At 35.9% G+C, this 25,123-nt stretch overlaps 4 protein-coding genes across 5 annotated transcripts; 3 read left to right on the top strand and 1 right to left on the bottom strand.

Annotated features, from left to right (window-relative positions):
* Window positions 1–2,281: 2,281 nt before the first annotated feature.
* Window positions 2,282–5,864, top strand: LOC108836207 (phragmoplastin DRP1E). The gene is made up of 14 exons (XM_057011395.1): window positions 2,282–2,628; window positions 2,727–2,790; window positions 2,877–2,984; window positions 3,171–3,272; window positions 3,396–3,446; window positions 3,541–3,602; window positions 3,716–3,806; window positions 3,901–3,965; window positions 4,075–4,269; window positions 4,343–4,462; window positions 4,547–4,617; window positions 4,695–4,920; window positions 4,990–5,445; window positions 5,532–5,864. Exons 1-14 carry the CDS (start codon window positions 2,482–2,484, stop codon window positions 5,658–5,660), a joined length of 1,887 nt encoding a protein of 628 aa, XP_056867375.1. The 5' UTR covers window positions 2,282–2,481; the 3' UTR covers window positions 5,661–5,864.
* Window positions 5,865–5,989: 125 nt separating this feature from the next.
* LOC108861926 (probable UMP-CMP kinase 1) lies at window positions 5,990–7,641 on the top strand. 2 transcript variants are annotated; one of them, XM_018635916.2, is made up of 7 exons: window positions 5,990–6,239; window positions 6,313–6,367; window positions 6,463–6,580; window positions 6,735–6,888; window positions 6,973–7,053; window positions 7,143–7,250; window positions 7,343–7,641. In XM_018635916.2, the coding sequence occupies exons 1-7, from the start codon at window positions 6,198–6,200 to the stop codon at window positions 7,409–7,411; spliced, it is 627 nt and encodes a 208-aa protein (XP_018491418.1). In that variant the 5' UTR covers window positions 5,990–6,197; the 3' UTR covers window positions 7,412–7,641. The 2 variants fall into 2 exon arrangements, with proteins under 2 accessions (XP_018491418.1, XP_018491417.1); XM_018635915.2 differs by having other exon boundaries at window positions 5,995–6,239; window positions 6,735–6,891.
* Window positions 7,642–7,800: 159 nt separating this feature from the next.
* On the top strand, window positions 7,801–8,567 carry LOC108860686 (RING-H2 finger protein ATL5). Its single transcript, XM_018634543.2, has one exon. The coding sequence runs from the start codon at window positions 7,959–7,961 to the stop codon at window positions 8,379–8,381; it is 423 nt and encodes a 140-aa protein (XP_018490045.1). The 5' UTR covers window positions 7,801–7,958; the 3' UTR covers window positions 8,382–8,567.
* Window positions 8,568–9,141: 574 nt separating this feature from the next.
* On the bottom strand, window positions 9,142–13,431 carry LOC108860492 (beta-glucosidase 30). The gene is made up of 12 exons (XM_018634362.2): window positions 13,238–13,431; window positions 12,069–12,138; window positions 11,900–11,955; window positions 11,529–11,604; window positions 11,310–11,387; window positions 11,119–11,206; window positions 10,662–11,036; window positions 10,357–10,574; window positions 10,230–10,264; window positions 10,035–10,137; window positions 9,752–9,860; window positions 9,142–9,658 (listed from the first exon to the last, which is right to left on the bottom strand). The coding sequence occupies exons 1-12, from the start codon at window positions 13,370–13,372 to the stop codon at window positions 9,262–9,264; spliced, it is 1,740 nt and encodes a 579-aa protein (XP_018489864.1). The 5' UTR covers window positions 13,373–13,431; the 3' UTR covers window positions 9,142–9,261.
* Window positions 13,432–25,123: the final 11,692 nt, after the last annotated feature.

The raw sequence follows: 25,123 nt of genomic DNA, 5'->3' as shown, positions 1-25,123 counted from the left end.
TAATTTTTTTATCGGACCAATACCATTGGATTTGAATGGGATGTGTAGTGATTACCTCATCCACAGACTTTTAAAAAAACAACACTTGAATGAGGATATATCATATATATCCAATCCAATGCATATACAGAAAGATAACAATAATTAAATAAGAAACCTAAAAGGGAAGCATGTGAATGTGACGATGGCTGGTAGAAGCCGACAACTATTAGGTGAAAACGAGCCATCTTCGTTTCCCACAGCACACGAATGTTCGTCCGTTTCTTCAGTAGCTTGCCACATGGCCTCACCTAAACCTTATCCTGGGCCTAACTTCACTATTGGGCTTTAAAGCCTTTTTTTCCTTATCACACGAATGTTCGTCAGTTTTTTTCAGCAGCTTGCCAAATGGCATCACCCAAATTTCATCCTGGGCCTAATTCATTATTGGGCTTTATAGCCTTTTTCCCAAGTATTCCTTGTTTATTGGGCCACATAAATCCACCAGTGGTGGCCAGGCTTTCCGACAGCTTCTGTATCGCGTGGGTCCACTTTGAACTTCAAAATTCGAAAATCCAAACACGTTTCAATTTTAAAAAGAAAAAAAAAGGCAAAAAGACAACATGCACTTGCAATCTTATCTTCTTCATCTATACTATTAAAGTAAAATACCTAATAGGTTTTTGTCTTTAGTTTTTGAATTATTTACAAAGACATGTCATTTCCTTTTCTGAAATATTTTTAAATCATAATCAACCATTATATTTCCAGCTAATCAAAACCAAATTTTTTTATTGCCCAATCACATTGCAGCACTATTTAATGACGATATTGGCTGCAAGAGATTTCCATTAATTAATGAAATAGAATATCTTCCAATTTTATATGATTTGAGAACATCATTAGTATAGAAACCTCTTAACTTAAAAGGAATCTATTCCAAAGATTATACTGAAGGTTCTTATTGTAAGTTTTAATAGTTTACTTTTTCGAAAAAAAAATTTGATAGTATAGACAATGTTTAATTGGCCACGAATTATGTGTCAACGAGTTCCACTGAATATTTTCAATCAAGAAAAAAATTTGGAAACCCAATTAAAAATTATAGCAACAATTTTTTTACAACTCAAAAATTTTGTTGCCACAACTTTAAAATTGTATTAAAATGTTAAAAGCAAAAAAAAATTTATCACAATATTTCCAATAATTGTAAGATCTATACATTAATTTAAATAATTTGCAATTAGTATTTTAGTATTTAAGTTTAATTAAAATATTCATTTATATAATAAAATAATGTAATTGTATATATAGACATTTCAGTTTTGTTTCATTAAAAACATATCTTTACAAAATACACTTCAAATATAGTTTAAAATTGTAAATTTAATTAAACTTCAAAATTAGTTGGTAGACATAATATTGGTAATGGTTACAACCGATTTAATGTCCATATTTTAAATTTAGTTAATTCGATATAACTATAAACAATTTTGAATTTTGTGTTCAAGATATTTTTAAAACAAGAATATGCTCCAACAGTTATAACAGATTGTAAGATTGTAATGTAATCCCAACGATTTCTTATTTTCTATCTAATACAAACAACTAAGTTGTCGAGAACTGTTTTGGCGTGATTTATGTATTCAGTATTAAAAATTCATAAATATTTATATGTATAATGTGAATAATAAAATTAAACTTCAAATCCAAAATATACTAAAAGTAAAACATCATTAAATAAATTATCGATAACAAAAATGAAAAACCTAATTTTTAATTAAAAATATACAAAATATTTTTTTTTTAAAAACATAATTAATAACTAAAAGTTGACAATTGGTTTCACTAATGGTTCAACCGGTAACCATGTTCCGGGGTTAATGTTTTTAGCGTGTTTTATTGGGTTTTTAAGTTTTGTTTTTTTACAAAATCCAAACATGATTTATCTTGGATCACTAGATTTACCGGTTCAATCGCGGATCCGGATCGGATTTCAAAATACTGATCAAAACTATAAAACTATTTATATCAATTTTATATTAAAATATCTAATTTAAAATTAAAAACCTAAAAATACATATACAATATGGTTTTGAACAAAAAAAAACCTGAACAGAAAATATATATACAAGACGGGTTATACAAATACATATACAAGACGAGTTATATAAATGTGATTATATAAATTTTTCACCGAACATAAATCCGCGCTTTGAAAGCGCGGATCAAAATCTAGTTCATTATTTAAAGTAGGAACCAGACCATACCGGACTAAACCGACCCAGAGAAGACAGACACCCAACCTTAGCTTGTAGACAGCGTCCAAGCGACTGTACCCGACCGAACCAACCTTCTAGAACCATAAGAGAGACATTTATTCTCAGAGTCTTGGTCTGTTGGCGAATTTTCAAGCAACTCCTTTTTTTTTCTATTTCTGAACTGAAATTTCAGTTTTTTGGAACTTAGGATTTTCCATTTTGAAACGATAGGAGAAGGGAGATGACGACTATGGAGAGCTTGATTGGGTTGGTTAACAGGATACAGAGAGCATGTACCGTGCTGGGTGACTACGGCGGTGGAACTGGAGATAACGCATTCAATTCTCTCTGGGAAGCTCTTCCAACCGTCGCAGTCGTCGGTGGTCAGGTGATTTCTCCCGTTTAACTAGCTTTGACTTCTTCTTCCTCTGTTTCACTCTGTTGACTCTTTCAAATTGCTTTTTCTTTTTGTGTGTGTTGATGCAGAGTTCTGGAAAGTCTTCGGTTCTTGAGAGTATAGTTGGCAGAGACTTCCTTCCTAGAGGATCCGGTTTGTGAAATTTCTACTTGTCGAGTTTGTAAATAAGGCAAAAGAGAGCTTTGATTTTTGAGCAAGCAAAGTGTTTGGGGGTGTAGGTATCGTTACGAGGCGTCCTTTGGTGTTGCAGCTGCATAAGACAGAGGAAGGAACAGAGGAGTATGCAGAGTTCCTCCATCTTCCCAAGAGGAAATTTATAGATTTCGGTATGTTACCTTATAACATTAATGTCTGTTTCTTTCCTGTTATTATGGTTACTTAGGTTTTGTTTTAAGTGTCCTTGTCGTTTGAGTTGATCTGCATATTCCATTTATGTGTCTGGTTAGAAGATTCTTTGTTGTTGAAGTGTTCGTTGACTTTTGGTTGAATTTTTTTGTTTTTGATGTGGGCAGCTTTGGTACGCAAGGAGATTCAAGATGAGACTGATAGGATCACAGGGAAGAGCAAACAGATATCTCCAGTTCCTATTCACCTCAGTATCTTCTCTCCAAATGGTCTTTTTTTTTCTTCTTTAATCGCACCATCTGTAAACTTTTTTTACTTTATAATTTTCCTGTAAGGCCTGTAACACTCTTTGTTTCTGTAACTAACTTTGATGTTTGCTTCTTTGGAAACAGTTGTGAATCTGACCCTCGTTGATTTACCCGGTTTAACCAAAGTTGCTGTTGGTATGATTTCTTGATCTCTTTGGGTTTCAATTTTTTATTTTATTTATTATCTGCTGGTTCTATGAAACTTATTGACACTATCTTTGATTTTTAGAGGGACAGCCGGAGAGCATTGTCGAGGATATCGAGTCTATGGTTCGCACATACGTTGATAAGGTCAGAATTGCTACTTCTTTAACTTGTAAACCCTCTGAGTAAGTACTATATGCTTTTCTTTTTACAATTATAAGGATGTTTTTTTTTTATTGGTAAGTTATGTTTGTTTGCAGCCCAACTGTATCATACTAGCTATATCTCCTGCCAACCAAGACATAGCTACATCGGATGCAATCAAGCTCGCAAAAGAAGTAGATCCAACAGGTTCGTTTACTGCTCTGTTGTAATTGGATTATTTATTTCTTGCAGCAACTATATTGTCTTTTGATAATAAAATAAAGTCTTTTCATCGTCCCAGGGGAGAGAACATTTGGTGTTCTTACCAAGTTAGACCTGATGGACAAAGGAACTAACGCATTAGAAGTAAGCAACTTCTTTATCTGTTCCTTTTGAGTGTTACATTACATGACATGTATTATCTTCGGTAAGCTAAATGTTGGTCCTAACATAAAGTAATACTTGTCTTAATAAGGTTCTAGAGGGAAGATCATACAGGCTGCAACATCCTTGGGTTGGGATAGTGAACCGTTCGCAAGCAGATATTAATAGGAATGCTGACATGATGCTTGCAAGAAGAAAAGAAAGAGAGTATTTTGACACCAGTCCTGACTATGGTCACTTAGCCAGCAAGATGGGTTCAGAATATCTCGCAAAGCTGCTCTCTAAGGTACTCTTGATGTTTTTTATCATACACTTCTTTTTAATTTGATTTGGTTCTAAATTCTTTTTTATTCATGCAGCACCTGGAGTCTGTGATCAGGTCTCGTATCCCAAGCATCCTATCCTTAATAAACAAAAGCATCGAGGAGCTTGAAAGAGAGTTAGACCGATTGGGTAGGCCTGTTGCAGTTGATGCTGGGGTGAGTATATGAAACCATTTCTCTTCTTCTTTGCTGTGTGCTTTAATCTATTGGTCTCACTCTCACTCTCACTCTCACTCTCAGGCTCAGCTATACACTATACTGGAGATGTGCCGTGCATTCGATAAGATCTTCAAGGAACATCTTGATGGAGGGTAAACATATCTTCTTTTACTGTTGAAAATTTCCCACCAGTTGCTTGCTTATTAATAATGTTAAAACGTTTTGTTAGGCGTCCTGGAGGTGACCGTATCTACGGAGTCTTCGACAACCAGCTTCCAGCCGCTCTTAAAAAGCTTCCTTTCGACCGCCATCTTTCTCTACAAAGCGTGAAGAGAATCGTCTCTGAAGCAGATGGTTATCAGCCTCACTTGATTGCACCTGAACAGGGTTATCGCCGTCTTATCGAAGGTGCGCTAGGTTACTTCAGAGGTCCAGCTGAAGCTTCTGTTGACGCTGTAAGTTCCTTCTACACACCCTTCAGTGTTTTATCTATCGACAAGAACGTAACGAGTTTGGTGCAACAGGTTCACTTTGTCTTGAAAGAGCTTGTGAGGAAGTCAATAGCAGAAACCGAGGAGCTAAAGCGTTTCCCTTCGCTTCAAGTGGAGCTAGCTGCAGCAGCCAACACCTCGTTGGAGAAGTTCAGGGAAGAGAGCAAGAAGTCGGTTATTAGACTCGTGGAGATGGAGTCTGCTTATCTGACAGCTGAGTTCTTCAGGAAACTTCCTCAAGAAATGGAAAGATCTGCAGTAGTAGCCAACAGCAAAAACAACCAAACCGCTTCTTCTCCCTCCCCAGCAACGCAAGACCTGTACGGAGATGGACATTTCAGAAGGATAGCATCGAACGTGTCTGCGTACGTCGGTATGGTTTCGGACACGCTTCGCAACACTATCCCGAAAGCTTGCGTTTACTGTCAGGTTAGACAGGCTAAGCACGCGTTGCTCAATTACTTCTACAGTCAGATTAGCAAGAGAGAGGTAAATTAAAGACTATAAACTAAATAATAAAATTTGTTTCCGAGTGTGTTTTGGATTCAAAGGTTTAATATGTTATGGTTTTACAGGGGAAACAGTTGGGGCTGTTGCTAGATGAAGATCCGGCATTGATGGGGAGGAGAGTAGAGTGCGCGCAGAGGCTAGAGTTGTATAAGAAAGCGAGAGATGAGATTGATGCAGTTGCTTGGGTGCGATGAATAAAGCTGAAGTGTGCGAGTGTGTGTGTGTGTGTGTGTGTGTGTGTGTCTGATGATGTTTTTTTGTGATTGGAAAACTATTAACTTCGCGTGTTTTATAAAGTTTGGATATTTCTTTGTATGTATAATCATCATCATATCATCAGATACTGACCATGTTGAGACGTTTGTAAAATATATAAACTTTCAATTTCTACTTGAAAACGTCCTGCCGTTTTACTTCGGGGATAGTAGTAGACTGCGAGCCGTTTTATAACAGACCGTTTGGGACGTTTGTATGTCTTATAGAAATAGAGGAATGCGCGCCATTTAGTTAACAAACTGCGTACCGTTTCCAACAGTAGACAAAACGGTGGAAGTTCAACAAAGACTTTCATCTTCTTCCTCACTTTCTTCTCCTCTGTTTTCTCGAACCTTCATCTGGACTTGTCTGAGGATTCACCTTCGCATCGCCTTTCGGTTTTCCAGGTAGTATCCAGTGACGGGGCTAGCTTTTAGTATATTTGGTATGAACATGCAACCAGTGGATCAAAGGTAATGGATATTATCATGGACACTCCTGTTGATGCTGCTATTAAGGTATCTTTCTCGCCTGTATACCCAATTTAATTGTCACTTCTGCTTCAAATTCAGAGATATCTTTGGGTTACAGGACAAGCATGAAGAAAGTCCTAGGTTTAGGAAACCAACAGTGGTTTTTGTGTTGGGTAGTAATTCCACTCTTATTTAAAATGCTTTAATTAATCTCTCCCTAATCACGCTTGAAAGTTGAATCTGTGGTGTTGAATGGTTTTGAGTTTAGGTGGTCCTGGAAGTGGAAAAGGTACTCAGTGTGCTAATGTTGTTCAGCACTTTAGCTATACCCATTTGAGTGCTGGTGATCTTCTCAGAGCAGAGATTAGGTCTGGTTCTCAATTTGGGTAAGTGAGCTTTCATGTCTCAAACTTATTACTGAATAATAATATCCATAATTGGATGTTGTATGATGTGTTTTTTTTTTGTAATGAAAAAGTCCATTAGTTTGTTTTAGCTCATAGAATCATATGGTCTTTCTATCTGTGTGGATTGTTTCAGAGCCATGATCCAAAGCATGATTGCTGAGGGTAGAATTGTACCGTCCGAGATCACTGTAAAACTTTTGTGTAAAGCTATGGAGGAAAGTGGCAATGATAAGTTCCTCATTGATGGTTTCCCTCGCAATGAAGAAAACCGCATAATATTTGAAAATGTTGTAAGGGTTCATATCTTCAGTCTCTTTAAATCCCTTTTAAGAGTATAATCAAGCCTGACTTGTTTTTGTGGAATTGAACAGGCTAGAATCGAGCCTGCTTTTGTTTTATTCTTTGATTGTCCTGAAGAAGAACTAGAGAAGCGCATTATGAACAGGAACCAGGTTGGTTTCTTTAACTGAAAAATGATGATATATATATCTAGTTCGGGTACGTTTCTCGTTTAACCAAAGATGTGTCGTAGTTATGAAAGGGAAGAGAAGATGATAATCTTGAGACGATAAAGAAGAGATTTAAAGTATTTGTAGAATCTACCCTCCCTATTGTTAGCTACTACGAATCTAAAGGGAAACTTCGAAAGGTTAGGCTTTGGTTCTTCTTCTTCTTCTCCATGATCATTATTCATTACCATCACATATTTTCCTCTTTTTTTTGCTTGTTTGTTTACTCAAGATCAATGCTGCAAAACCGAGCGAGGAGGTTTTCGAGGAAGTTAAAAATATATTTTCATCTGAAACTTGACAAGGCGAATGAAGCTTGTGCTCGTTTCATACAAACAGTGTTTGGTATAGTTATTAATTACTATCACTGTTTGGTTGCCTACGTCGACATCGCAGACTAGTTATCGCCGAACAAAACAAAACAGAGACTTTCACATGCCTTGTCGTATACGTAATTAGGTTTACAAATTTGTGTTTATGTAATGCAAGTATCTCTACATATAACGTGTTCCCTTTATGATTATATAACCACATTTTCGTTGTAACAATAACATTTTGTTAGGAACTTGTCAGGCTCAGTTGACTTATTAATCAAGTTTCCTAGTCAGTTGACATAGACATTAAACTTGCTATTATGATCATGGATTTACTTGATGACATGAAAAACCTAGTGCTCAGAGCCAACACTTTATCAAACTTGTAGCCAGTTCCTACCGTCAAACAAAACTTAAAAATATCGCTATATCAAATCACGACCGTCAATTTTATCAAGGGAACTACTACGTTCATACATGGCATTAAGATCTTCTTTGTTCCTTCTTCAATCGCTTGTTTTTTTTTCTCCTTGAATGATGATAGCTCAATCTGTGTTTACTTTCTGCGAAGTCATCACCGTTTCCATTTTCGTCGTCTTCTCTCTTCGTCTCTTCCTAAGATTCGTCACCCGTCCATGGCGTCGCCACCGCAAATTCACGTTCCGCAAGAACCAGGGGATAAAGACGGTGGACGATCATTCTTCTCCGCCGTATTGCGCCGTGTGCATGCAAGAGGCAGATGAAGGAGACGAGATGAGAAGATTGGCGATTTGTCTTCACTCTTTCCATGCAGACTGTATCGATACATGGTTCTGTGAGATGTCGACCTGTCCGTTGTGTAGAGCTGAGATTCCGCCTTTACCGCCAGTGAATCCTCTTCTCTTACTGTTTGTTTCCGCAGGTGTACTCGATTTGTTCAACAACAAATCATTCTCGACGCGTAGCATAGCTCTCTAGCTAATCTTGAAATATATGTTTCTAAATTAACATAATAATATTATATTATTTGTATAAAAAATGTTGGCATACCTCAGACGTGTTAGACTTTCGTACTTGTTTTTCTTTTGATAATACTTTGCCTAACTCCGACATGCTAAAAATAATTGTAAATTAAAGTTTATCTATAAATAGTTTGATTTTTTTTTTGCTTGCTTAGCTGTGATTAATCAAAGTGTTCTACTTTTAATCAAAATAAATAATTAATCAAAGTAAGCGACTAATCAATAAAAATACAAACTAGAAACGCAAAACTAGTTTTCTCTGATACTTACACGTATATACTATGTTGCATGAAAACAAATTTAAAAGTGGGAGTCAATAGGTTTTCGCCAACTCGTGGAGAGAAAGAAAGAAAGACACTTGGTCACGTTTCAGGACCAGTTTGCCTACTTCGAAAATTGGAGTGCAGTGAGTTTGGCTCTATTTGAACTGAAGAAAAAAAAATTATATTGTAAGTAAAAACATAGATTCGACTTTGTTTCTTTCTGGTGTACTTAATAGTATTTTACCTCGGATATGCTGTCGTTTTCGACTTTGGTCCGGTGTTTTGAACAAGCGATAAGTTTTGTTGACAAAAAAGAAAGAAATAAAAACCATGTCAGATCATATGATCCAAGGTTTTAGTATATGGACAAGTTGAAGTTGTGATAAAAGAGATTGTGGTACGATGATGAACAACTTGTTAGCAATAAAATGACTGAACGTAGTAAATTTTTAAAATTTTTAAAGATCAAAGTATTTATCGCTTCTAATCATTTATTTCCTTCAGAAAAATGTTTAAAAATATCATGGATGAAATTCTAAGTAATACAACATATTAACCGTAGGGGTTCTAAAATCAATAAAATGATGATGGCTCTTCTATTCCCTTCAAAACACCAAAACGGCTATAAGGAGAATCATACGAGCATCGATTTTGTTCCACATCTCTCCTCGATTGATTTGCTGCCATGAAAGATACAAAAAATCCTACTGATTCTTCAAAACCTACTTGCTCATGCAGAGTCTTATTCCCATCGGCACGTGACTTCTCCTTCACTTGCTCTTCTTTTTTCTCTCCAATCGATCTATTAAGGAACCGCTTAAACCATTTCACCGAGTCTTTTGGATAACGTTTGAGACCATTGACAAAGTCAACATAGTAAAGACCAAATCTAGCAGTGTATCCATGTTCCCATTCAAAGTTGTCCATCAATGACCATGCATAGTATCCTCTTACGTCACACCCATCTTCCCTGTAATCACATTATAACAGCTTGTCAACATAAACATGGTTTAAATTGAGACACATAAAAGATTGAGAGGAAGATCAAGATTCAAGAACTAACACTATAGCTTTGTGAAGTTGTTGGAAATGTGTGTCATGGTACTCAATCCTAAATGTGTCCTTAAGAATCTCTTCTTTTGGTCTTGTACCATCGTCGTTTTCATTAATTCCTGCAATTCATAATCAACATGAGATATGTAGTTACGTCTAAAAATTGGGGAAAAACTATCAGAAAAATCAGTTATTAGAGATTATGTACTAAAATCCAAAACTTCCTAGCTAGCAGATACAAAAACGTTTCAGAATTTTCTAGTTAGCAAAATATAAATAAGAAGTTTACTAACCATTTTCTTTAATGTAGACCGGCATATTGTTGTATCTATCCTTGATATAGTTCAGAACTTTTCGCAAGCCTTCGGGGTATGACAATATTAAGCTCCTTTCATCCTAAAGAAAGAAAACAAATTTTAGAATTCTTAGGATAATATACAATGTTGCATTTAGATATCAATTGTTATAAAGAAAAAATAATCACGTACCCCAAGTCCGATAACGTGGCCACTGTGGTTTGTCACTGTTTCAAAGAAATATATAGACATTGTTTAGTTTACCATCTAATTGGCATAGACCAATATTTATTATGGAACTTGCAAAACTTTTACGTACGTTTCCATTCGACTTGATGATCAGTCTTGAACCGAGGCTTTGCTGGATCGATGTGAGGAAGGTGGCTAGCGAAACGTGCTGTATAGTAATTTATTCCGACAAAATCTGATGAATTTTTCAACATATTTGATTGTTCCACGGTAAACGAAGGCAGTTTCTTTCCCGCATATTTTTTTACTATCTCTGGATAATCTCCGTGAACCACTGGATCAAGATGCCTATTTACACATAAAAAAATAAATTAAGAATAATACATATTAATGATAAATATAGGCATGATTGTTTTGTATAGATAACTTAATTACCATCCAAATTCAAAAGCAAGAGCTCGTTCAGCTGCTTCTTTATCATCGATAGAGTCGGAATGATATGGCTCGAACCATCTTGGTGACAAAACTATCCCGATTTGACCATCATCTGAAGTCTTTTTACATTTTCTGAATTCATCTACTGCAGCGGCATGAGCTAAAAGAACGTTGTGCGAAACAATGTAAGGCTCAGTACTCGAATCACCAGCGTGACACTTTTCGTTTACCCATTTCGAGCATCGTCCAGCCGCCTTGTTACCTTGGTCGTAACCCGCAATAGTCATGATGTACGGCTCATTGATGGTTGTCCACATCTTAACCTTATCTCCGAACTCTTCGAAACAAACTTTTGCGAAATCTCTAAAATCTTCTCTGTTTTTGATAAAATAATAAAATCAATCATATACAATTAAAAATGGTGTTTCTAAAATGTTATATTTATTTTAACGCTTACACAATTTTAGGGCTTAAAAAGCCACCATATTCGTCCTCCAAAGATTGTGGATGGTCCCAGTGGTATAGTGTCATTGACGGTTGTATGTCTGCATGTTTATTAGACCACAAGATCATATTTATTAAGTTATGAGCACAATTTTAATTTGATTAGAGACCTTTAACTTTATTATAGTAAATTAAAAATCTTACCATTAGCAAGAAGTTCGTCGATAAGATCATTGTAGAATTGTACACCTTCTTTGTTTACTCCATCCTTTAGCTTTCCACCTGTGAATAATTATTGGGAGTTTACCACATAAGCAAGTCGTAGGGTTGACAAAAAAAGAAGCTATAACTTATAGTAATCTGGCCACATAAGCAAGTCGTAGGGTTGAAAAATACAATCATCAATAAAATCAAAAGACCTACTTGGGATTAATCTGGCCCACGAGATTGAGAATCTGAAAGCGTCCATGTTTAGCTCCTTCATCAACTTGATGTCATCCTGTTTTTATGTTTGTTAGTCATATAATAATAAAATATAATATTAATCAACCAAAGCAAAAACGATGATTATATACGGGTCCAAATACAACGTTCCAACTTTTACGTAAGTAAATTCACTTATAATGAAAGTTATTTTCATTTTGACTTGTTACTACAAACTAGAAAATACATGAAAGTTTTTTTATTTAATTCACAAGATATGATAGTTTAATTTAGCTTATATTTTAGATGACAAGAATGACCCTAGTCTATTGATACATGATTTTCCAAAGGAGAATGGTTATAGAAAGTACCTTATAACGGTGATAAAAATCAATTGCTACATCTGCGTTATGCATTTTGGTCCTCTCTGCAGTCAAAGATTTTAGTTTTTAGTCAAATAATTAAATTGAAATATGGTCTTGTTCGTACGTATAAGAGTGTTAACCAAATCCGGCCGGAAATGATGGTTTCCGGACAAACCTGGGTAAGTGCGGCTGAAGTGGTCCCATATAGCTGGAGACTTTCCACCTTCAGATGTTGCTCCTTCGTACTGTATAATTAAAAAGCAAACCAAAAAGAACATTAATTTAATAGAAAAGCTAGTTTAGAATGACAAAACATAATCTGTAGGCGTCAGCAACTAAAATAGTTGATTTTCCTCGTAGGTACACTTGGAACTCGAACAACCTTTTTTCTCAATTAAATCCAGTGGGCGGATGTGTTAGGATTAAAGTCTACGTTTTAACTTGGTTTCTAAAACAAAACAAAAAAAGAATTGAGGGAATGTTCTTAACGTAGATTCAAATCATTTCTCAATCTATAACGATCGTACAATAACGTTTAAACCTTTTTAACTTTAGTAATCATATAGCAGAATCTAGATAGATGCAGATAATTTTAGAGAAATTTCCTAGAATAACACTTAAATTTTTTTTTGTCACAAATATAGTACACAAATAAGAAAATGACTAAAATGTTTCATTAAAATAATTAATTTACATTTATACTCATATGATTAACTAATCTAAACCTCAGAGTTTAGAGTTAAGGGGTGTAGTTTTGGGTTTAGGTTTTAAAGTTTTATAAAATAAAATAATAAATACCAAAAATTTTAAAATAAAAATTTGAAAATAGCTTCAAAATCATTTTTGAATTTTAAAAAATGATTTTTTTTGAAAAATCTGATTAAAAATTGAATTTGAAAATATATAATTTGAAATTATAGATATTTTCAAAAAACTTTTTTATTTTTGTTTTATTTTTATTTATCTGTATTTATATATCTATGGTATAAAAGTCTTTTAACCCTTAAATAAAAACATTTTTTCATTTTTTTTCTATGTATGCTATTTTTAAGACAAAAACATAAAATGTCTATCTAAAAGAATTGCCTGTAATTTTATTTAGTTTAAAAATATGTTTTGCATTATCGTAATTTCCGCTACATCACATAACCTATAGGTTGTGATCATCAATAATAACAAAATGACTAATGTAGAACGAAAGATGAAATCATTAAGCGTGGCTAATTAACTGCAAAAGTTACAGAATTTTAGAAGAGATTAATCGTTAACATATTGAAAAACAGAACCATTAGAACTAAATTGTAATTTTTATAAGTCAGGTAACATGCTGCCCGTAAAAATCACCTGATACGCAGAAGCAGCCGTTCCAAAAATGAAACGATCAGGAAAACTATGACGATCTAGTATTCGAGAACCAATTGTCTCTGTAAACAACGAGATTATCGAAAGGATGATGAGAAAACGATATCCCCTAGCCATTTTTATCTATCTCTCTCTCTCTCTCTCTCTTATTTTTGGTTTGTCTTTTTCTTTTTGAAATTTCAAAGTGGTGTATTGAAGAGAGATTTACTCTACCTCGTCTTTCTTATATAGAGATTTTCCTCGGCCAGTAATAGACGTCATCTACGTGGAAATGTTTGGACATATATATCATAGATAACTGGTGGTATTGTCTAATATATATTCCCGGATATTTCTTTCCAGTTTAAGACTATTATGCAGAATAAGTCCAGATTCCATTCTGTGTCCTTATGGATTTTACTTATTTTGGTACTACTACCAACTAAATGGCTGTAGATTTTTTTGTCTATCGCATCTCTGAATGTGCCCGTGATCACTGCTAACGTTCACCATTTTGTCTCTTCATGATTCAGATATGTATATAGGCCTATACTATATGCGTCTAAGCTGATTTTGGTGTTGAATGTGGTTAAAATCGTGGCTTCCTTCACTGTTAACATATCCTGCGAAGACTGCATGTACTTCGAGGTACGGTTACACTTTCACGTGTAATGTTCCACCTCCTTCACGCGCTCGAACTATTGTTGGCTTTATGCATAACGTAGACCATTTTGGATTTTTAAAATTTCTTTTTGTGCTGATGAGTCGTGTTATTCTTATCTTGAACCATTTTTGGTTAAATATTACTCTGTAATTTAATATTCCAAATTTAATGGAGATACCCAAAACATTTTCATGAAATTCTGACAGTTGCGCCATGCTTGTAATATATTAAGATCCAATTATTTAATAGTAACAAAATATTAGCTATATATATATATATATATGCAAGATACTTTCTTTTGATAAATAGCAGTGTCAACATTATCCAGAACCACGTATCATTTTAGTTTTATTGGCTATTTCCCACTAGCCTAAGCTCCATTTTATCCCACGTATGGCGGAAACTAGATTTCACAGAAATGCAATTTCAATTTGGAGTCGAACTCCGTTTCCTTTAGTGCCAAAAAGGAGGAGCGTAGACACTAAGCCTATTGAATCTCAGTGTGATGGATGATGAGATTGAGACACATGAGTTAAAACTTAGATTGAAAAAACCTTAGTGGATTTTCAATTTTTTTATAAATCATAGTATTTTAATTTGATAATGACGAGCGTCGTTTAGATATTGAATACAAATCCATTGAATTTGACCATGTAATCGGTAATATTGAAAATAAAACAAATGATGTGATTTCCTTTCTTTCCCTTTTTACTGAGTGAATATATTATATGTAAAATAGTTTCCTATGAGGATTATGACATAAAAGATTATAAGTTTCACCAAAAATGAAGAAAACAGATATGAGCAATAGTCCTTATCACATCCTATAGAAAAGAGATGAGAACAATTATTTGGCAGTGACATGTTTTGCTTTTTCGGAAATTAAATATTGTATAGGAACAACTAAATTTCCAACATATATAAGGAGATGGGCTTATATATATAATTTTTTATTCCTTTTTGAACATATATCATTACTAAATTATTATTATATTTTGAAATCATATTTAAAAAAATCAAGTATTATATTAAATATTTAAAATATTAAGAAAATTATACATTATTAGTAAAATTGAACTAAGAAAATATGAAATAATGTGTATGATATTAAACAAGTTTACGTATTTTGTAGTTTTTTCAAAATTATATCATTTAACTATGGTGAGACATTCATCACATGATTCTTTTGCGTATTTGATGCATGAAACCTAAGTGCATGGAACACCCAAACCAAACTCTAACAAAAAAAAGTTTCAGCAAACATCCAAAACAAAGTCGAACAACAAGAAGATTAAAACATATAAATTAAAACATAGGAGAAACATATCTTTCCAGATGAATGCAAGATATGTTTTTTTTTTGCCTAACTTTTTTTAAGATTACTCCATAAATGGAGTAAAATGCAAGATATGTTTTGTCTAACCAAGAAAATGAAATACAAATGACAGCTGTAGAAACAAAAATTATAGTAAAGTTGAATATATAGAATTTTGTTTTTTCACGGAACGTAAAGTTAATTTACCTACGAAAAGATGATTAGTGTTTAAGAAAGAGAAATAAAATAGTATTCAACAAATTTCACGACATGTCCAGTTATCAAAAACGAGATGAGAACAACTACAAATTGACCTGGATGTTTGTAGGTGTTCTCTTGTATAACGTTAATTCCTTCATTGACAAGGATGTTTAGCTCTATATAATAATCATGAGCATGTTTAGGAATAGAAACAATTAAAACATAAGTCAAATCCGGAAAATGACACATGCTATAGCTGGTTACATTAATAGTTAATAATAGATACAAACTACTTGTTATTTTTAAATCTAGAGGCCCATGATTTACTAAATAACAGTCATTTGCTGATTATGATTAAGGACATTTCCAACTCTACTCTATTTTTTATTCTAAAATAAAATAAAATAAAATATGAAGTAAGAAATGTTCTAATCCAACTTCATATCTTATTCCGTAATAGAATTTACTCCATAAATAAAATAATATATTTTTCATTTGTTCATTACCCTATTATGGAGTGAAATTTAGAGTTGGTTGGAGCAATTCTACTTCATTTTCTCTTTTGCTCTATTTTTAAGAAAAAATGGAGTTTTACGTTGAAGATATTCTAATCACGTTATAATCTGATGCAGCAGCATCTCCTCCATTGACGCCAATATGATGATTCGAAATCATCATCTTTATCTGTTTGGTTTTCTTTAAAAATATGTCCTTATCTTTATTTGTTTTAGTTTTTATAACGGTTTATAATATCCTTATCCTCATGGGAATTGTCCAATGGATGGGTATATAAACAGAGCTTTATCTTTCTTGTTAGTTACGTTTTGATTTTATAAGAAGAGCTTTGCTTTTATCCCTTGTTAGATTCGATTCAATTCATCAACAAGAAGTTGGTCTTAAGGTGCTATCATCCAGAAACCCTTAATCGATCCAAGAACAGGTCTCTAGAACTCTAGATCGACCGTTAACCCATTCGTACGCTGCGCCAGGTTGGTATCAGAGCTTTGCTACGCTCCGAAATCTTCTCAACCACTACGATGGTTCGTAAAACTCGTTCTCAGCAATATCAGGCTGATGACGATCTCCCTGCTACACAGCAATCAGTCAACGAACTCCAGCAACAAATCGCCGCCCTAACTACTGCAGTAGCCGCTTTGACCGCCCGTCAAACTCCACCTGCACATCCCCGTCGCAACGATCAGCTGTCTGTACATGACGACACCGACGAAGATGATGAAAATCCCTTCGCCCCTCTTCGTCAACAACAACAACAACACCAACAACAACAACGGTGACAACGTCGCAATTACGACCATGATGACTCCGGTTCCGACAATGAACATAACGACTCATCCTGGAAAAAGAGTTTCAAGCTTAATTTTCCAGAATATCATGGTTCCACAACAGCTGAGGACTTATTGGACTGGTTTGTCACCGTCGAAGAAATCATTGAGTTCAAGCAAATTCCGTTGGATCGATGTGTTCCAATCATCGCGATTCAGTTTCGAGAAAGAGCAGCCGCCTGGTGGTCGCAGGTTAAGACAACGCGAGCTCGCCTCGGGAAATCAAAAATCACGACATGGGACAAACTGAAAAGAGAGATGCAGAAAAATTTTCTTCCTTACAATTATGATCAGTTAATGTTTCAGAAATTTCAGAACCTGAGACAAGGATCACGAACAGTGGATGAATATGCGACAGAATTTTTCAAGATGATCAACAGAGTGGAACTCAAAGATACAGAACAACAGTTGGTCATGAGATTTGTTGGAGGTCTACGACAGCAAATTCAATTCACTATCAACTTGTTCAGACCAGATTCAATCTCTGAAGCACACCAACAAGCCCTTACCATTGAAGCTCAAACTCGTAATGGATTCTCGGCTTGGGGAACATCTAGACAAACTCGTGCTCCTCCTGCAACAACGCCATCAACGCCCGTCGGTACTAGCTCCACTAACACAGAGACCGCGATTGTTCCTGCTGATACACAAAAGCAAACTCGTCCTCCTGGCTTTCGTTGTTACTCTTGTGGTGAAACTGGTCATCGCATATCAGCATGCCCGAACAAAGGTCGCCGCGGACTACTCCTCAACGAACAGAACAATGATGACGACGACCTCGTGGAGGGAGATGATGATCCTTGTGACGAAGAAGAACTCGTAGCTGACTCTGGTTCTCTGCTCATGCTTCGGCGTTCTTGTCTTGCTCCACATAGCACATCTCAGAATCCTCAACGAAACAACTTGTTTCATTCTAAGTGTACTATCAAAGGCAAGGTCTGCAACTTCATCATCGATTCGGGAAGTTCAGAGAATGTAATCTCTTCAGAGGCGGTGAATAAACTTTCACTTACAGAGGAATCTCACCCGAGCCCATATAAGTTGGCTTGGCTGCAACACGACAATGACGTCTCAGTGACCAAAAGAACGATGGTGTCATTCTCGGTGGGTGATTCTTATCACGATAGTTTATACTGCGATATAGTACCAATGGACGCTTGTCACCTACTTTTGGGTCGTCCTTGGGAATCCGATCGCCGTGTTATTCACGACGGCTTCCATAACACATACAGTTTTCGTTTTAATAACCACAAATTTGTGTTGAAACCGTCACCACCAGCGTCAACCTCCCCTCCATCAACGACACTTGCAGCTTCGCCTTCCTCCTTGTTGCTTCATCGTGCTCCGTTTGAGGCACAAATGAAGGAGGCAGGAATGGTCATTCTTCTCGTACTTTCTCCGGCTTCCTCTATCACGCCTTCTGTGCCGCCTCAACTACACGACCTGTTAGCAGAATTCAGTGATGTCTTTCCTGATGATCTCCCAGCCGGTCTTCCTCCCTTGAGAGATATTCAGCATCGTATCGACTTAGTTCCAGACGCAGCTTTACCAAATCGGTCACATTATCGGATGAGTCCCTCAGAACATGAAGAGTTACGCAAGCAGGTTGAAGACTTGTTAGCTAAAGGATTTGTTCGTGAGAGCCTTAGTCCTTGTGCCGTACCAGCTTTACTTATTCCAAAGAAAGACGGATCATGGCGTATGTGTGTTGATAGCAGAGCTATTAACAAGATAACAGTACGTTATCGATTCCCTATTCCTCGGCTCGATGATCTACTTGATCAAATTGGCTCTGCTTCCGTCTTTTCCAAGCTTGATTTACGAAGTGGCTACCATCAAATTCGGGTTCATCCAGGAGACGAGTGGAAAACCGCTTTTAAAACTCGTGAAGGTCTTTTTGAGTGGATGGTCATGCCTTTCGGTTTGTCCAATGCACCAAGTACTTTTATGAGGATCATGAATCAGGCCTTACGACCTTTTATTGGTAAATTTGTGGTCGTCTATTTCGACGATATTCTCATATTTAGTGCCTCTATGGCTGAGCACGTTCTTCACTTGCGAGAGGTTCTGTCTGTCCTTCGCCGAGATCAGTTCTTTGCCACGAGGAAGAAGTGCGCCTTCGCTGTCAATGAAGTTCACTTTTTGGGCTACATTGTCTCCGATCGTGGCCTGTCCGTTGATCCAGGTAAAGTGGAGGCAATCCGTTCTTGGCCTCGTCCAACAACGCTGACTGAAACACGCAGCTTCCATGGCCTTGCGTCTTTTTACCGCCGGTTCGTGCCTCAGTTTAGCAGTCTTATGTCTCCCATAACTGATTGTATTCGCGATGGTAAGTTCTCTTGGACGCCTGCAGCTGATCACGCGTTCCAGGTGATCAAGGACAAACTCTGTACAACGCCAATACTCGCCTTGCCCAACTTTAATGCTGTCTTCGAACTCCATACAGACGCCTCCAAATCCGGGATCGGTGCGGTTTTAAGTCAGCAAAACCGACCTATAGCCTTTTTTAGTGAAAAGCTCTCCAACGCTCGTCTTCGTTACAGCACGTATGATGTGGAGTTTTATGCAATTGTACAAGCAATAAAGCATTGGCGTCATTATCTCTTTCACCGTGAGTTCGTACTTTATACAGATCACGATGCACTGAAGCATTTAAGTACTCAGGGCAAAGTATCATCTCGGCATGCATCCTGGATCGGGTATTTGCAGCAGTTCACATTCGTGATCAAGCACACTTCGGGTTCCTCTAACAGGGTCGCTGATGCCCTCAGCCGAAGACACTCTCTGCTCACCACGATGCACGCAACGGTCACTGGCTTTAGTACCTTCGCGGATCTGTACTCTACAGACCCTTTCTTTGGAAAGATTTTTTCCGACACAGTGGAGGGTTTGCCATCTCCATATACTTTGTGTGATGGTTTTTTGTTCCGTGACAACAGGCTTTGTATTCCCGAGTGTAGTCTTCGTCTCAAATTAATTGCTGAGATTCATGGTGAAGGTCACATTGGTCGAGATCGTACACTTCACCTGCTGTCTGCGTCCTATTTTTGGCCTTCCTTGAGGCGAGATGTAGAACGGTTTGTGGAGCGTTGTGTCACTTGTCAAAAGTCTAAAGGTCATGCCTCTAACGCCGGGTTATATATGCCTTTGCCCATCCCAACGCAACCATGGACGGACATAAGCATGGATTTTGTTGTTGGCTTACCGCGTACGCAGAAGGGATTTGATTCTATCTTTGTGGTCGTTGATCGCTTTTCAAAAATGGTGCATTTTATTCCTTGCAAGAAGACGACGGATGCACTTCAAGTCGCTATCCTTTTCTTTCGTGATGTTTACAAGTTACATGGCCTTCCTTCTTCCATTGTTTCAGATCGTGATTCACGTTTTCTTGGACATTTTTGGCGGTCCTTATGGAAATTGCTCAACACAAGCTTGGATATGAGTTCTGCATATCATCCCCAAAGTGATGGTCAGACGGAGGTTGTCAATAGATCATTAGGTAATCTTTTACGGTGTCTGGTGGGTGATGCGTTACGTACTTGGGATTCTCGTTTGCCACAAGCAGAGTTCGCGCATAATAGGGCAGTGAATCGTAGTTCCGGTCTCAGCCCTTTTCAAGTCATTTATGGTCTGCTCCCTCGCGCTCCAGTCGACCTTTCTACTCTGCCGGACCGTACTCGTATCCATGGGGAGGCCTCTGCCTTTGTTGACAACATCTTGGAGACACATGCTCAGACTACTCGACGTCTCGAAGCTTCTACCGCCAAATACAAAGCTAATGCGGACTCTCACCGTCGCCGTCTTGTCTTTGATGCAGGAGATCTCGTCTGGGTTCATCTAACCCGTGATCGAATGCCCTCTCGAGAATACAATAAGCTTAAGTCAAAGAAGATGGGTCCTTTGAAGGTGATAGCAAGGATTAACGATAATGTGTATCGCATTCAACTCCCTTCCGGTGTGACTACTTCTGATGTTTTCAATGTGCGTTATCTAACCCACTACAATGCTCCTGATACGCCTTCTGATTCGAGGTCGAATCCTCTTCACCCCGGGGGACCTGATGCAGCAGCATCTCCTCCATTGGCGCCAATATGATGATTCGAAATCATCATCTTTATCTGTTTGGTTTTCTTTAAAAATATGTCCTTATCTTTATTTGTTTTAGTTTTTATAACGGTTTATAATATCCTTATCCTCATGGGAATTGTCCAATGGATGGGTATATAAACAGAGCTTTATCTTTCTTGTTAGTTACGTTTTGATTTTATAAGAAGAGCTTTGCTTTTATCCCTTGTTAGATTCGATTCAATTCATCAACAAGAAGTTGGTCTTAAGGTGCTATCATCCAGAAACCCTTAATCGATCCAAGAACAGGTCTCTAGAACTCTAGATCGACCGTTAACCCATTCGTACGCTGCGCCATAATCTCCTTTCAACCATCTCCTAAACCACTTAGCTGATTTCTTTGGGTACCTGCATCTTTAAATCCACAAACACTAGCCCGAACCTGACAGTGTATCCTTCCGCGCGCCCACTCGAAGTTATCCATCAACGACCATGCAAAATATCCTTTCACATTCACTCCCATCCTACATTTCATTTGAATTACGCTTTCAATATTTTTAAATATATAGTTTCAGTTAGTTTGTATTTTTTGACTGATAGTTTGTATTTTATTTCAAGTTAGATTTGTAAGATGTAATAAACAGAAGATATTATGTTCTTTTGGTTTGTTTATTTTTTGGTTTATATTTTTCACTGTGGAAATTAAGTCTTAAGCCCTTAGTCTCCATCATGTCCGAAATTAGCTTTAAGATATTTCGATTTAAAAGTAACCCTTTATTTCAAAGGTGGTTTGAACCCGGGCACAAGAAAACCAACCCCTTACAGCACCACTATGCTACCAGCATTTTTGGTTCGTTTTCAATAGAACTTTGGTTTGGACTGGATCATGTTAACCGATCAGGTACTCCTAATACGAGATGTTTATTAATGTGATCGAGAAAGGAGGACTTACGAGATAGCATCGTGAACCATCTTAAGGTGATGAGTATAGTAATCAATTCTCAAATCGTCGTTAAGAGATATTTGGCCAATATTTCCTTCATCCACTCCTACGTGATTTAAAGAAAGAGAGGATAAAGAATATTAGTCTGAACTATTATGCTCAGGAAACTTTTTTTTTTTTTGCTCAGGAAACTTTAGTATGGCTTAATATATAAATATATATATATATATATATAAACGCTATGAATTACCGTTTTCTGTTATGTACAAGACGGGATCATTTAATTCTGCATATAGTAAGAGATCACGAATACCCTTAGGATAAATCAAAAGCCAATCCTATAATACGAGGGACAAGATTTGGGTTCATCTCCTATGGTGAACTTTCAAATTCACCACTTCTCTAATAACCAATCAAAGTGCCAACTAGATTAATAATTAAAAATATTAAATAATTTTTTTCAAAAATCAAAATAATTAAAAAAAGTAAATAGTGTCAATTTTAATAATGCTAATATCACTATCGAATCCATAAATTCAAACTCTGTACCATAAATCCAAATTTTAAACCCTAAATTCTAAATTATAAACCCAAACTCTATACCCTAAACTCAAATTCTATACCCTAAACCCAAACCATAAATCATAAACCCAAAAATCTGAACTTTAAATCCAAACCTATACCCTAAACCCAAATCTTAGATTTTAAACCCAAAACGTAAATACAAAATCCAAACCCTATACCCTAAATATTTGGATTAATATAGATGTTGTTCTTTTGAAATTTAAGGTTAAGAATTAAATTTTGGATTTAGAGTTCATGGTTTGGGTTACTGTCTAGGGTTTGGGTTTAGGGTCTACGGTTTGGGTTTAGGGTTTATGGTTTGGTTTTAGAGTATAGGATTTGGGTTTAGGGTCTATGGTTTGAGTTTAGGGTATAATTTTGGGTTTAAAATTTAGATTTCTTGGTTTATGATTTATGGTTTGGGTTTAGGGTTTAAGATTTAGGTTTAGGGTATAGAGTTTGGGTTTAGGGTATAGAGTTTGGGTTTATAATTTAAAATTTAGGGTTTAGAATTTGGATTTAGGGTATATAGTTTGAATTTAGGGATTAAATATTGACATTAGCATTAATGTTATTTATTTTTTTAATTATTTTATAATTAGTGTAGTTGTCACTTTGATTGGTTATTGGTTATTAGGGAGGTGGTGAATTTGAAGGTTCACCATAGGGAGTGAACCCAAGTCTTGTCAATAATATGAGAGAGTTGTTTAGCAAAAAAAAAAAAGCCAATCCTATCTAGCCTGAAATGAGTTAAGATTTTAGACATATTAAAATGTACAACTACTTTTCATTTTTAACGTCTAAAGACTGTAAACACATACTTAACAATGTCAATTTAATCTGTAACAAAAAAACAATGTCAGTTTAACAAAGATTTGTATAATTCTTAACTAAACAAAGATTAAAAAAAAAATCTAACCTTTGGACCGATAGCGATAGGCACTCCATTTCACCCACCTAATACAATATAAACACACACACACAAAATATGATGAAATCATTAAAGAAAACAGAGAAATCAATTTATACGTATAATAACCACATGGTTCACGGACCTATGACCATGTCCATGACCAAGAATCAGTGGACATGGTGATGTTTTCAGTTGCACATGGCACGTCGATCTTTTACGTAGGAGGATGAGTAATAGTTAACGCCCTGAAATCATACGATCCTTTAAGCATCGAAGACTCTTCTGGTGTGAATGTAGGAAGGCGGCCATCTTTTCACATGGTTAACCATCTCAGTTGGATATTTACCGTTGACGATAGGCTCCATGAAGTAGTCTAAGGTGAATCCAGTGGCTCGAACTGTGGTAGAACGGTCAGAAAATGAATCTGAATAAGGGTAGTGCCAATCTGTTTTTGCCTGTGGACACAATAGTATGAGTAAAGTAAAATACAGTTATATGATTTATACTATTGAAACTTTTGTGAGGGTTTCACAACCAAATTGAGATTCATAGTTGGTCTTAGCACACGATTTCCAATGCTGTAAAGTTGACGTAAACGGAATAGAGTAGGCACAGTATTGAAAAGCCATAATATAGCACAACAATAACAAAACCATAGGGGAAAAGGACAGTAACAAGTAGAAGATTAATTGATGACAGCTCATTCTGCGAGAAGGTTGTTAAAATGTGAGGTTATGGGTTCGAGGAATGCTAAGCGTACCAATAATCTACGTGTATGACTGTGTGAAGTTATGGTCGATGATCTGTAGAGCCAGTCGGGATCCACAGGATAGGTTGTTACAATAGCATGGCAGTAATATTGTAGAATGGAATGGGAAATACAAGTGGATTTCTATCTCATGTATTACTAAGGATCATTTTAAAAGATCGATGGGAAACACTTTGTGTTTAATACGTTCATTTGAGATGATGACTATTCGAGTGTTAATTTCATAATGTTCGGGAAAGGAGCGATGGGTCAATTTTGGACCAGATCGATATGGATTAGATTGAACTATATGGATCAGGTTCTGAGATACCATGTTAAGTGAATTACTGAGATACCATGCAAATAATTAACATCATTTATGTAAATGATGCAAATAATTTATATTTTACATCAATTATTAAGTGAATTGATGTAAATTATTTGCATCACCATTTTTAGAGTCACTTTTTTAAGTGATGTAAAATTATTTTACATCATTTATAAATAATGTAAATTTTGAAAATAAATGATGTTAAACCATCTTTTTTTTGTAGTGTGTGAACTAGAGATGAAAATGCTCTAAATCCATATTTACACCATTATGAAGTGTGGTTGAATATTTGTTACCCCAACTCCATTATGAAATAAACTGGTTTTAGAATGCCCTTAATCAAATATTAAACAAAACAAAAAAGATTAATTATTATTATCTTTAGCAAAAAAAAAATTAATTATTATCATAATTAATCAAAAGTCGTGTAACTTGGGCATGATTAGTTTGGTCAGACGTGTGGATTTTTTTAAATAGTCCATGCATGGATTCAGAGTTGAATGGCTTAGACCATCTTCAATGGAAGTTTTTAGCTAAAACCTAGGTAAAATATAGTAAATAATTTTGATGGATCCCACACAATAATAAGGATTGTCATCTTCATATCTTTCTTTAAGGATCAGTTCTTTGGATTACTGTAATTGTTTACGGGCCCCGCTGGTTAGATGGCAGCCCACCATTAGTTATTTTTTTAGTTGAAAAACAATAAAAAAAAAATTTCTAAGGATTTCCAACCGAGAATTACTGTTGCGGATGCTCTTAGTTATCTATTTATCCATTTTGCTAACAAATAAACACCTCA

This window comes from Raphanus sativus, chromosome 5 (genome assembly GCF_000801105.2).
Source record: "Raphanus sativus cultivar WK10039 chromosome 5, ASM80110v3, whole genome shotgun sequence".
Classification (NCBI taxonomy): domain Eukaryota; kingdom Viridiplantae; phylum Streptophyta; class Magnoliopsida; order Brassicales; family Brassicaceae; genus Raphanus; species Raphanus sativus.
Note: the sequence above shows the minus strand (reverse complement) of the source record. Positions and strands in the feature narration are given on the sequence as shown.

Bases quoted from the DNA above. Each gene is read 5' to 3' on its own strand.
- LOC108836207 (XM_057011395.1), top strand. From the start codon at position 2,482: ATGACGACTATGGAGAGCTTGATTGGGTTGGTTAACAGGATACAGAGA. The intron at 2,985-3,170 runs GTATGTTACCTT...TGATGTGGGCAG, and splicing joins GAGGAAATTTATAGATTTCG to CTTTGGTACGCAAGGAGATT. The intron at 3,447-3,540 runs GTATGATTTCTT...TTTGATTTTTAG, and splicing joins TTTAACCAAAGTTGCTGTTG to AGGGACAGCCGGAGAGCATT.
- LOC108861926 (XM_018635915.2), top strand. From the start codon at position 6,198: ATGGATATTATCATGGACACTCCTGTTGATGCTGCTATTAAG. The intron at 6,368-6,462 runs GTAGTAATTCCA...TTTTGAGTTTAG, and splicing joins AACAGTGGTTTTTGTGTTGG to GTGGTCCTGGAAGTGGAAAA. The intron at 6,581-6,734 runs GTAAGTGAGCTT...GGATTGTTTCAG, and splicing joins AGGTCTGGTTCTCAATTTGG to AGCCATGATCCAAAGCATGA.
- LOC108860686 (XM_018634543.2), top strand. From the start codon at position 7,959: ATGATGATAGCTCAATCTGTGTTTACTTTCTGCGAAGTCATCACCGTT.
- LOC108860492 (XM_018634362.2), bottom strand. From the start codon at position 13,372: ATGGCTAGGGGATATCGTTTTCTCATCATCCTTTCGATAATCTCGTTG. The intron at 11,605-11,899 runs GTACTTTCTATA...ACATAAAAACAG, and splicing joins ATTTTTATCACCGTTATAAG to GATGACATCAAGTTGATGAA. The intron at 11,207-11,309 runs GTAAGATTTTTA...ATAAACATGCAG, and splicing joins CGACGAACTTCTTGCTAATG to ACATACAACCGTCAATGACA.